The 13120-nt window shown below is 40.1% G+C and overlaps 1 protein-coding gene across 1 annotated transcript in view; it reads right to left on the reverse strand.

Moving 5' to 3' along the window:
• The window catches only part of LOC128244367 (uncharacterized), a 36063-nt gene extending 22943 nt beyond the window's left edge, over positions 1-13120 (reverse strand). The window contains exons 1-15 of the mRNA XM_052962381.1: positions 13032-13120; positions 11557-11743; positions 10913-11054; positions 9501-9728; positions 8545-8776; positions 8210-8328; positions 7799-8011; positions 6879-7229; positions 5823-6080; positions 5387-5609; positions 4880-4964; positions 4264-4407; positions 3738-3885; positions 3094-3240; positions 2348-2482 (exon numbers count right to left, since the gene is read on the reverse strand). Of these exons, the coding sequence (XP_052818341.1) occupies positions 2348-2482; positions 3094-3240; positions 3738-3885; positions 4264-4407; positions 4880-4964; positions 5387-5609; positions 5823-6080; positions 6879-7229; positions 7799-8011; positions 8210-8328; positions 8545-8776; positions 9501-9728; positions 10913-11054; positions 11557-11743; positions 13032-13120 (2701 nt within the window). The remainder of the gene's footprint in view (positions 1-2347; positions 2483-3093; positions 3241-3737; positions 3886-4263; positions 4408-4879; positions 4965-5386; positions 5610-5822; positions 6081-6878; positions 7230-7798; positions 8012-8209; positions 8329-8544; positions 8777-9500; positions 9729-10912; positions 11055-11556; positions 11744-13031) is intronic.

Here is a 13120-nt window from a genome sequence, read left to right on the forward strand (position 1 = left end):
ATTTATTTAGATCATATGAAAATTGTAAGTTGTAGGTACCTTCGCATCGACAAGACTTTCAAAACAGATAGATAGATAGATTTATTTCGGCATAGGAAGCATATACATAGTTAACAACATAACATAGGATAAAATAATGAGCATTATTAAATACTATATCACATACGAGAAAACTATGACATACACACCAACACCAAGGATAACACAAAAAAGGGCAAGCCCTTATTTCCATTGTGGTCCTTTGTATTGGCGGCATGACACAGAGAGGCGAACCTAAATATAATCATGTGTAAAAGTACTATTGAGTCATAAAAATGTATATCACAGTCAAATCTTGATTTAGTGACACTCCTGTTTGCAGCTAGGATTTAAAACACATTTCTAAAATTGTAAAAAGATATTAGCAAACAATTTAAAATCCTGAGCCGAAATAGGTAAAAACAAATTTAAATACTGTTCATAAGATGCCTTTTGATGGCAACCTTAAAACATTGTAACCTGTTGATCTCCGTTAACTCTACAGGTAAATCATTCCATAGTTTAATTCCAGAGAAAGCAAAGGACTTAGAACCATGACTTTTGACTTTAGGTAGACAATACCCACCCTTTTGACTAAGTCTTGTACTATAATTATGTACGGAATCTTGCGAAATAAAGTGTTCACCCATGTAATCCGGAGACAGGCCATTTTTTATCTTAAAAACATGACACAACATTATCTGTTCAACTCTTCTGTGGACCGGTAACCAGCTAAGGGACTTAAAGTGGGATGGGTCAATATGGGCTCTGGAATCTAAGTCAAGTACAAATCTCATTATTTTATTTTGACAAGTTTGTAACTTATTTTTTAAAGACTGTGTCAAGCTATTATACCAAACAGAGCATGCGTACTCATAGTGACACTGAATTAGAGACATAACCAGAAGTTTCTTGGTATGCTGAGTAAGAAACTCTTTCTTGCGGTAAAGAAATTTTAACCGAGAGTTGGCCTTCTTAAGAACAGACTCGGCCATGGAGCAAAATGACAGATTTTGGTCTATAGTAATCCCAAGATACTTGATAGATGAAGTTGATTCAATGGATGTACCAGAACAGGTTATATGCAGGTTAGATTGTGACCTAAGCTTTTGCTTGGACCCAAATAAAATTGACTCGGTTTTACCCAAGTGCAGTGACAACTTATTGTCCACTAACCATTGGCTGACCAAATCCATATCATCTGTCAGCGCCTTTTCAACAACAGATAAACTTTTACCAGATACCAGGATACCAGAATCATCAGCATATAAAAGCAATTTATTTTTTACCACAGCTGACATATCATTTACATAAATTAAAAAGAGAAGGGGTCCAAGGATTGAGCCCTGAGGAACCCCACATGTTATTTTGGAATTGGAAGAATAAGTACCAGAGACATCTACAAGCTGCTGTCTATCTGATAAATATGATTTGAACCAATTTAGGACGTCAATACTAAGACCTGATGCTTGTAGTTTCATTAAAAGAATGGAATGGTCGACTGTGTCAAACGCTTTCTGCAAATCCAGCAGCACCATACCAACAACATTACCTTTATCGTTTTCATACCTGATAAAGTCTGTAAGGTGAACTAGACAAGTATGTCTTATGACAAATTCCCGGCGGGCAATCATTGGAGCCATAACATTTTGTTTTGCAATGAAAATGCTCTAACGCGTCTAGTGTTTCTTAATTTTATGTTTTGGATGAAATTAAAAAAATGGGGAATGAAATTCCGCATATGATAAACTATGTGGTTCCACAAAGCATTGCCGTGACCATGTCTTGTGTAAAATGTTAAAATTCTGAACAAAAATCAAAATCTACCCTAAAACGTAACGTGATTCGTAAACGAAATCAGTTAAAGATGCACTCTTACTCCCAAATAAGATTAACCACAATTAATAATTTTGTTTTAATATTCAAAAAAAAGAGAGAATATATATATATATATATATATATATATATATATATATATATATATATATATATATATATATATATATATAATGGTTCTTATGAAGGATAACGGGCTTAATTAATAAAACACGGTATTTCAACCTTATGAGACTATAGTAGATCACAGTAAATCTTTTAGCATTCACCAATCATTTAATATTTTTTTGCGGTTTCTGCTATTAAGTACACGGTTAGAATCTTATTATAAGTAGTTAACATTTTCCATAAATGTATAATTTAGTAAGTAGTCAAAGGTTTATCAGTCAAAATTGATGTTTGTTATACATGTGATTGTATTGATTTTGAATAAAAATGTCACTTTCATATGATGTCTTATGTTTTCATCGACATCGACTATTGGAATACTCACGACAGTATCCGCAGTATCGCTTGCAGTTTTCGCGCGCCCAGGGCTCATACTGGCCAGTACAGGAAGTGACTGGGTATTGGTTACAGTCCACCAGCTTGTCAAGACACGGCGGGGGAGCCGTCACCCCAACCTGGGCTACAATACACATTTCAAATTTTGGTATTACTTATAATACAGTGTAAATACGCGTGTTTATTTTATCAAAAATAAAAGTGAATCTAGTCTTAGTGATGTTCCCTACATGATATTAGCTAGTATATATACAAGAATGTATTAAAAACAACCTGCTCGATGGCGGTGCACTTCATTTGTGTAATCTTGGACATCGGCATTGAGCTTTAAAGCTGCACTCCCACAGATTAAACGTTTTGACATTAATTTTATTTTATGTTTGTCTTGGAACGAGCCCATTTTTGCGAAAATCCATTGACACCAGTTATATAAGACTGCTGATAAAAAATCAGATCGCAGATTTTTATATTTAATTTCAAAAAAATGATGTTTTATGCATTTTTGTTTAACCGTTAAGCCATAATATATTAATTTTCGAACTGATTTTTGTCAGCTATCTTATATCATTGGTTTGCAGATATTTACGCATAAAATTACAAGACAAAAAATAAAAAAAATAATTCTAAAATGGTCAGTCTGTGAGAGTGCAGCTTTAAAGTGTACGCAAAAGGTCTAAATTAAACACAATGACTCTAAATGTACATATTAACATGATATAGTCATTTATTACTTACGACAAAAGCCACAGCTTGCAGCGCAGTTGCTGTGCGACCACTCGGCGTAGCTCGTGCACACCCCGGGTAATTCATACGCTTTGCAGTTTGGCAAGTTGTCCTGGCATGCGTGCGGAGGAATCGTTGTCTGGCCAGTTGGGGGGATCGCTAATAATTTGATAGTATTGAGTCAGTCACCCATCCGCCAAAATTTAGTGTCGAGTTTAAACAGTTGTTATTTTTCTTCTATTTTTGTCATTCGAATACTTTAATACCATTTATATAATCTTTGGATTTGTAAAAGATATCAACACGGTTAATTCTTCTTCATAAGTAATAGTTAAATGACACGAATTAAAATCCTTGTGATTAAGAATCGGCGGAACGAGCGTCGCGAACGAGCCCTTCTTAATCATTTAGATTTTAATTCAGGCTATCTATGTGACTTAGACTACAACCTCGTTGGCTGATACATTTTAAACGCAAAATCTGACGCAGGGAGAGTGTATCGGATGAGCGGCAGTAGGCGGACATTTAAACACCCGCGAAAGTTGAAATTCTTAATGATTAAGCCTAGAACTAAATGATTGCCTATCTTAAATTCCATTGGCTGAAAATGTAGGTTATATTCTAATGATTTTAACAAACTGGCACCCAAAACCTACCGGCGCATGCCTGGCTGTTGAGGGAGGCGGTGATCGAGGCAAGCTGGCTGAAATCCTGCACGGTAAGCACATGGGAACTGTCCGGGTCGCTCGCGATTGCGTTTAGCTCCGACGTATCCACACCGCCACCTACACCGACAGCAAACACCTGTATCATAGAAAATAAGATGTTTTAGGTTCCCAATACACTTTTTACAACATCAACGAAGTTCACCTACATCAATGTTAAAAGGACGATGCACGTGCTTTGATGCCCGTCTATCATATTACATGTTCTTCGAGATACAGGGATCGATTAATCAAATAATATGAGAGGATATTTGACAATACATATGGAATGGAGTATAGTGAAATCTTATGTAATCCGTCTTCAGAATTACCCCATAAATAACTGCCTACAGGTGGAGTATAAAAATCGTACCTACTCGCGATATAGAATAAATCAAAACGCATCAAAGCTGAGTATCTTCAATAAACAAAACATTCAGGTTACACGAAGAATACTGTTTCCACAAAACTGCTGTACCTGAACGCCAGAGTTGCGAAGTTTCTGTGCCTCAGCCAGAGTGTTAGGTCGGTTTGTCGACCGTCCGTCTGTAACTACGATGGCGATGTTGGGTATGCCAGGACGGTCACCGTTGTTCTGGTTGAATATCGTGGTGTAGGCGTCCTGTTACACAAAAGGCGAACGGGTGTGAAATAACAACAACAACCTCTACTACTACAACTACAGCAACAGCAATGATATAATAATCACCATAATTACCGGAATGGTCTTCAAATTACAGAGCTTTGTCCCTATCTCGTCAACACCGTTATGCCAACGCCATTTTATGTGATTGTTTATATTAAGGCCGATGTCCCATAGTAACTTTTAAATGACATAAAAATTAATACTTTTACGATAACCGTGCGTGATGGTATATTGTGAAAAAAGAAGGCAGCAAGTCATGTTAATTATATAACTTATTTCGTGTCAATCAGAGTCCAATCAGAACGAATTGCTGAAATAAACAATAGCGTCATTATCGCTAGCGGGATATACAATATGACCCTGTATTTTCTATACAAAATATTAGGCGAAGGTAAATATATGACTTTAAACACTGAACATGGACGTGTTAATACTAATATACGCGTACATGGAGAGCCTGTCCCGTGTTGGTGGTTCCCTGCTTGTACGGGATGTTGGCGATGGCCTGGTCCACCTGCTGCTGGGTCGTATACCTGGACAAATGGGAACGAGGGTTGAGTTATTTCCCATTGATGCCAGGTAATTTGTGTTCATAAAACATAGATGCCACTAAATATAAGTGTCGTTAGTTCTTACCCGGGCTGTAGTAAACGCCCCTTACACATTTTTATTGAATACGAGAGTACCAGCTAGACAGACTCAAGGTTTTATAGGCACAAAATACCAGACAAAGTGTTCACGTTATAATGTGTTCTCTATCAATTCAGTCCGTGCAAGGAATTCATTTTACTCGTGCAATAAAATCGCGGTTATCAAAACTTACCCATATTTACGAAGACGAGTGCATATAATTCGGATATTCTTATCGGACATACTTTTTTCGGACTGTCGAGGTGAATGTAAACATCTGAACAAGGCACATACGGGCAAATATGTTTCAAATCTCAATATTTACCTGTTCAGATTAAATTGTGGGAATGTTCTGTCGCTGAAAATCTCCGTTGCAATGCGCACCTTGTCTGGACCGACGTCAAACTTAGATGTGACGTCACGAACGAACTGGAGCATTTTTTGGTAGTTGGTGGCACCAATACTTCCGGAAGAATCGAGAATGAAAGCGACGTCGGCCTTGGCCGCACAGTTAGGGGCGGTATGCGGCTGTGCATGAGGTTTCGATACTGTATTGAACAAAAGAAAATTGATATGAAAATATAAGAAAAACGGCTAGAGAAAACCTTGGAATTCAATACCATTCAAAAATACACAACCATTATACAAACTATTCTTCAATCACCAAGAGATAGAAAGGTAGTGAACATGGCAAACACTTGTTAACCGAAGACTCATTATACAGTGTGTTTATGTGTTTAGACTTATGTTTAGATCGTCACCTTCACACGCTTTTGTAGACAGGAGGGCATTCAAGGAGCTCAGGGCAGAAAACGAGTCGGCAGTAAAAACGTGGGTACTGTCTGGGTCAGAAGCGATCTCGTTGAGCTCCGACCGCTCCACACCGTGGCCGACACCGATGGCAAGGATGGTTATGCCGGCGTCCCTGGCCGCCTTCGCTTCCGCAGCCGTGAGGGTCGGGTTGTTTGACTGTCCGTCAGTGACCACGATGGCGATGTTGGGTACATTGGCTCTGTCACCTTGATGTGGGAACATGTTATATTGTAATGTACTATCGTTTTCAGATGATTTTTTTTTCGGTTACCTAAACATTAACTAATGCCGATAGTTTAATAATGAGTTCCTCGTTTAGTGCATGTATGGTATTGATTGATGTGCTTTTAAAGCTGCACTTTCACAGATATACCATTTTTACTACTTTTTTTTTATTTTATGTCTGACATGGAAAGAGCATTTTAGCGTAAATATCTGCAAACGAATGATAAAAGATTGCCGACAAAAAATCAGATCGATCGTAGATTTTCATATTTCCGTTCGAAAATTAATGTTTTATGGCTTAAACCGTTACCAACGTTTTTTTTTTGAAAAATGCATAAAACATCATTTTTTTAATTGAAATATAAAAATCTGCAATCTAATTTTTGCCAGTAGTCTTATATAACTGGTTTCCATGGACTTTCGCAAAAATTGGTTCGTTCCAAGACAAAAAAAAATATAAAAAATGTCAAAACGTTCAATCTGTGAGAGTGCAGCTTTAAAAGGGATCTTAATTACTTGTATATTTGGCTTCAGCGATCATAGAGTTTCCATTATTTTTCTTAATCTCAGTGTTTATGATTTTATTTTTTTAACAGACTGCAAAATCAAAAAAAGTATAGATATTAATGCACGCAGTATCGTCCAGTATGCATGCTAACATGACACAGTGTTTACATTCGAAATACACAAACTGTCATTGTGTGAAAAGCCAAACTTTTTATACTGTTGTCTGAGAGGACAATACAATTAACTTGCATAAAAACGTTCAACTGGCATACCGTGCGCGGCGGAGAAACTGTCAGTGTGCATGAATCGGAGAGCCTCGCCAGTGTGGGTCAAGCCGGAGTGATAAGCGATGTTGTTGATGGCCTGTTGGACGCTCGTGCGGTCTTGGTACGTGTTCATGTAGAACTCTGCCTTGACGCTCGTCTGGAACGTGTCCACGCCCACCTGGACGGCGTTAGGCCCGATGTTGAAGCTGTTCATCATGTCGTGGACAAAGCCCTTCATTGTCTGGAAGTTGGGGGAGCCCACGGAACCGGAAGAGTCCAGCAGGAACATAATGTCCGCCTGGGCTTGGCAGTCCGCCTTCGGAGCAGGCGTCGTCGGCGGCAACGTTACCACTTTGACTATTTAAAAAAATCTATATTAATAAAAACATTAGATGTATATGTGAGCGTACCTACTGTGACGTTGACGTTAACTGTCACCCAAAAAGGTAAATACTTCATAGCTTAAGTATCATCAATTAAAAGGTGATGCAATGGTTATAATTAAAGTGGCATTCTTATTCAAAATCAATTTATACACATGTATAACAAAAATAATTTTTGATTGATAAACATTAGACTTCTTACTAAATAATGCATTTATGGGAAATATTAACTACTGAAAACAAGCTTGTAACCGTGAATTTAATATCAGAAAGCACACAAATATTAAATGATTGGTGAGTGCTAAAAGATTTACTGTGGTTTACTATAGTCTCATAAGGTAGAGAGAGCGTCTTTTATGCTCATTTCTTTCAAATTAAACTCGATATCCTTCATAGGAAACCACTGTTTTTGACATTTATTCATCCTTTTTGGAATGTTAAAACACAATATTATTACTGGTAGTAAATCTTATTTGGGAGTGAGAGTGCATCTTTAAGATAACACACAGAATAAGCCAATTCGGATTGTTGAACGCTACAAACCTTCACACGCCTGGTGTGACAGCGAGGCCTTGATGTTGGCGAGGTTGTTGAAATTGTCCACTTGGAACACGTGGGAGCTGTCCGGGTCCGTTGCCATTGAATTCAGCTCGCTCTGTTGGGCGCCAGCCCCAACACCTACCGCAAACACGGTGATACCATGTGCGCGCAGGCTGGCTGCCTCTGAAGCGGTGGCAGCGGCGTTGTTGGATTTGCCTGCGTATGAAGATCATCAGTATAAAAGTGCTGGATATGTTAACGCAGCAACATATATCGATTGGTAGACAAATACCTTCTCTATTTTTACATTATGGACAAACGCTCGTTTTAAGTAAATGAAGAAATACTCCTTTTAAACTCAATCGAAACCCACAAGTTTTAAGCCATAGATCAGTGTAATCAGATGTCACGAACCGTCAGTGACGATGATAGCGACCTTGGCGACATTGGCCCTCATGCCGTTGGCGGCGGAGAAGGACGTCTCCCGGGCGTACTTGATCGCCTCAGCCGTGTGCGTTGTGCCAGATGTGTACCTGGTGAATTAATGATGAATATTATTCAGACGAAATCTCAAGGATCATCATCATCATCATCATCATCATCATCATCATCATCATCACCATCATCACCATCATCATCATCATCATCATCATCATCATCATCATCATCATCATCATCATTTTTTTTGGTTGCATATTAAAGTGTGACGTCATTTTAACGTTTAATACAAATGTATGAGTAAAACATACTGAGTGCTTGTAACTGCGTTCTTGATGGCGGTCTTGTCGTTGTACTTGTTAAGATGGAACTGGTTGTAGACCTTCGTGTCAAAGGTCAGCAGTCCGATGTGAGTCTGGGTGGGGCCGATCGGGAACCCGTCTACCAGGGTGTTGACAAAGCCCAGCATTTTCTGGAAGTTCGAAGCCCCGACGCTCCCGGAAGCGTCCAAGATGAACACAATGTCCGCGGGCTCAACACAACCTAAAATGAGCAATGTGTGAGATTGTCTATTGTTTATGGTATACTAACCAGCGTTTTTGAGGAACTTTGTCAACAACTTAAGATTCACAAACGAGTTCGTATACGTGTATTGTTTATGGTCTTATTGCCATCGTGTTAAAGGATTTTCGAAGACAACTGTAAGATGTACAATGCACTTTTTCGTATACATGAATTGTTTATGGTTAAAACTTTTATTGCCTTGATGTTTAAGGAACTTTGCCAACAACCATATAAAAATAGTTATGTCCTGCTAAAAATAAAACGCCGGGATACAGAAATACAGCGCGGAAATAGCCAAACAACCAAGAACTCATACTCGGAACGCAATACAACTAATCTATTTTTATGATTTTGTCGTCTTTCTGCTAAACATAGAGCGCATTGAGAGAAAAAAATGGGTTAACATGAATAGAAGTAGTTCTTTGGAATTTGCGGTCTTAAGACTACCTGCGCGCATGCGCAGATAGTCTAAAAATGAGCAATGCATGAGAGTGTCTACTGTTTATAATGATCATTGAGTTTTTGGAACTTCGTCTTCATAACATCAGTTAGAATCGATATTTGAATATCCCTGTCGATCAAGGGAAGCACGTGTCTTTATTTTCAACGAATATGCAACTCGTAAGACCGTTAATAAAGGTTAAGCATCGAGTATCAGGATGCATGCCTACACGTATGCAGAGAACTTTGAACAGATGCGTACCAGTAGCCATTGTGGCTGGAGGGAGCGTCTGAACCGTGGTTGTCGGTGGAGGTGCCGTTGGGCAGGCGGCCGTGTTACACGCGTGATTCTCTCTGGCGTTTCCGGTACAGTCTGCTCCGCCGTTAGCCGGGCGCGGGTTGGTGCAGGAGCGCTCACGGAACTGAGTGCCGCTTCCGCAGGACTTTGTGCACGGGGAGTATGATCCCCACGTTGTCCAAGCTCCGTCAACTGAAATATGTTTATCAATACTAGAACACTATGATTAACGGGCAATTTTAATATATAATTTTACTACCTTATTAAGTACTGTCGAACCGTTCCCGTTGGCTATAACTGAATGTTAAGGACCGATTTCTTAATAATGAACGTAAGCATTCCCGGTTGGCTCAAACTTTCTGAGGCTCGAGGTATTTTCGCCGGTCCCGGGGAGTTCCGAATTGTTTATAATATACGTAAACGATATATTATAAAAACGGTAGGAGCACAGTGCCGCGTTAGCTTGCACGACTACTGTACTTTCAAAGGTCATTGAGTCTCTATATCGCTCAACTGTATATACAAACACACCATCAATGTTATTTCTCATTAATATGAACAAGACTGAAGCAGAAAATATGGCATTTAAAACGTTAACAAGATTGTTCTAAACACGACATTGTGACCTACTGTTTACTCAGCATGACATCTGCCCTGGTTAACAAGCGCTCACGTTTGTTAACTGTTTTGTTTTGTATTCCAGGTATATGTATATTTGTTTGTTTATCCATTGCAGCCCATACACTAAAACCGCGGAACCAACTCGCAAACATTAGGACCATGTAGTAAGCCTTCACTGAACCAAGGGGTAACCTTGAACTTTGTATAGTCAGCTAACCTTGAACTTTGTATAGTCAGCTTACCTTGAACTTTGTATGGTCCGCTAACCTTGAATTTTGTATAGTCAGCTAACCTTGAACTTTGTATAGTCAGCTAACCTTGAACTTTGTATGGTCCGCTTACCTTGAACTTTGTATAGTCAGCTAACCTTGAACTTTGTATGGTCCGCTAACCTTGAACTTTGTATAGTCATCTAACCTTTAACTTTATATAGTCCTTCAATGTTTAATTGAATAGAAATGTGGCATCTAAAATTAACGTGGTGTTCAATGTGCAACGATTGAGTATGTGATCAGATATAACCAATAACCACACTTAATCTTCTGGTCAAGTGTTAAGTAAGATCGGTTTGACACTTGAGTATATACTGTAGAGTGCAAACCCGGTTGTTGTTTGTATGATTTCACCTAGTGACCTACTTTTTACCCCAACACAGTTCATACTCGTACTTGACCTAGATTCAATTAATACACACATTCCGACCAAGTTCCGTGAAGAGTGTGTGTTGAGGTTATCTTAAGGTAGACGATACGTACTTCTGCACGCTGTTCTCTTCAACTCGGCCTGTAGGGTGTTGAGGGCATCGAAACTGCTCACTTCGAACACGTGATGGCTGTCCGTGGCGATCGTCTGCAACTCTGCTTTGTCCACGCCGGATCCAATACCGATCGCGAAAATCTGAAATCCGCGATCTAACAGTTAAAGCATAAGTTTTTAGAATACTTATTTATATTTTGATGTCTTTAACAATGTCGAGTTAAATGTGAATGTTTTTATAACTTGGAGCTGCAAAGTAAAGACCCAAAATGTAAAGTTCTTTATGCACCAGCCAATTGTACCCCCCCCCCCCCCACACACACACACACCACCACCACCACCACCAAGTCCGGGGAACAACGGGGACTTTGACTTTCGGTCCAGTCAATCCCGGGTCAAATCCCCGCCCTGCGGGAACAAACTGCTGCTGCCCGCCAAATGCCCCCGCACCTCGGGGACATCCTAGGTTAGGCCGATTCCCCGCTATATTCGGCGTAAAACCAAAATTACCGCCTTCGATCGGCTCTGCGGAGCCACCTGGAAGGTAAAAACACGCCCCCGCTAACCCCGGTATACCCCCGGACCTTTGGGGGCCGTGGTTACAACTGACTGATGAATAACAAGATTGTATCCATGTGCATACCTTAGCGTTCAAGTGACTATGAATGCTTGCAGCCTCTTTGACGGTTTCCACCGGCACGTTCGACTTGCCGTCTGTCATAACAATGAGGATGTTGGCGACTCCCGCTCTGTCGCCGGCGGCGTGGGTGAAACTGTTCGCCTCCACATACTTGAGGGCGCGGTCAGTGCGGGTTCCGCCAGATATGTAGCTGAAAGGTGGAATAAAATAGTTCACATGAGTAACCAAAACACTCAAGTCATGTATGAAACAGGGGCGGGTCCAGAAATTTACGTTAGAGGAGGCGTTACTTAGTGGCACAACCTTTTGACATTCGCCCCTCTCTCAGAACCGAACTTGAAATAGTTTAATACGATGGGAGGGGGAGGGGGGGGCGATATGGTGCTTTTGAGCTTTTTTTTTTCTCCTTCAAATTCAAAAATATTACAGTATAGAGAATTTTTAATTTTGTCAAATCTCGTTTTATGTTTATGGCAATGTATTATTTTGGTGATATACATGTTTAAGTGTGTATAAAATATAATTTTGGCTAGTTGAAATTATTTATTGTGACTTAAATGAGCCTTTGTCATCAAGCCACTGTGATTCAGATAAGGCTAAGGTCCGCACTATTTTTATATTGACGTAATTTCGTGATAAAGGTAACTCGTATATCTGTCATAATTTTGTACATAAAACAAAGAAGGAGTGAAGCTAAGGCTCGCCTCGCCCCAGCCGCCCCACCACACACACACGCACACCATTACAAAATCGGAAACAACCCTACATTTAAGACTTCTCTCCTTATTTATATCATTTAAACATGTGCGTGAAGTTAGCACCGTAGCACCGTATCCCCATATCACCGCGGTGATGCGGTGCTAGCACCGTATCACCATCAAAATCTATACAATAAGAGGACATGCAATATTCTCGAAGAAACATGTAAGGCTCGTTCTCGCAGAAACGAGCAAGGGGACCATAGGGGCCTATGTCACTGTGTAGCCGAGACCTGGCCCTAGGTGATGGCACATGTGAATACCTTAGGATTTTAGGCAGGCTATGCGGGACAGGGACATGAACTCGATCCCCCATGCCAATTTGGCCCATATTCAGACGGTGCGGATGCCTTAAAAACGAGCAAGGGGACCAATGGCACTGTGTCCAAGGGTTACCTGGCGGTGTGATACATTCGGGGAAACTGTTAATACTACGAGGATTTTAGTCTGGCCCCGTCCTTAGCCCAACATTGTGCGTATATGGGCAATATAAGCCCTACTGACCCCTACCATACATGTAAGGCTCGTTCTCGCAGAAACGAGCAAGGGGACCATAGGGGCCTATGTCACTGTGTAGCCGAGACCTGGCCCTAGGTGATGGCACATGTGAATACCCTAGGATTTAAGGCAGGCTATGCGGGATAGGGACAAACTGACCCAAAAATTTTACCTCGGGGACATAACGATAAGTGTAGGGATGAACTAGGCCAAGAGGCTTACTTTATGATCAATTTTATTTCGCTGGAGCTGCTGTACTGAATAGCCGAAAATAGAGCTCGAAAATTGAACTTTGCTGCTGCAAAAGCCAT

This window comes from Mya arenaria, chromosome 8 (genome assembly GCF_026914265.1).
Source record: "Mya arenaria isolate MELC-2E11 chromosome 8, ASM2691426v1".
Lineage (NCBI taxonomy): Eukaryota > Metazoa > Mollusca > Bivalvia > Myida > Myidae > Mya > Mya arenaria.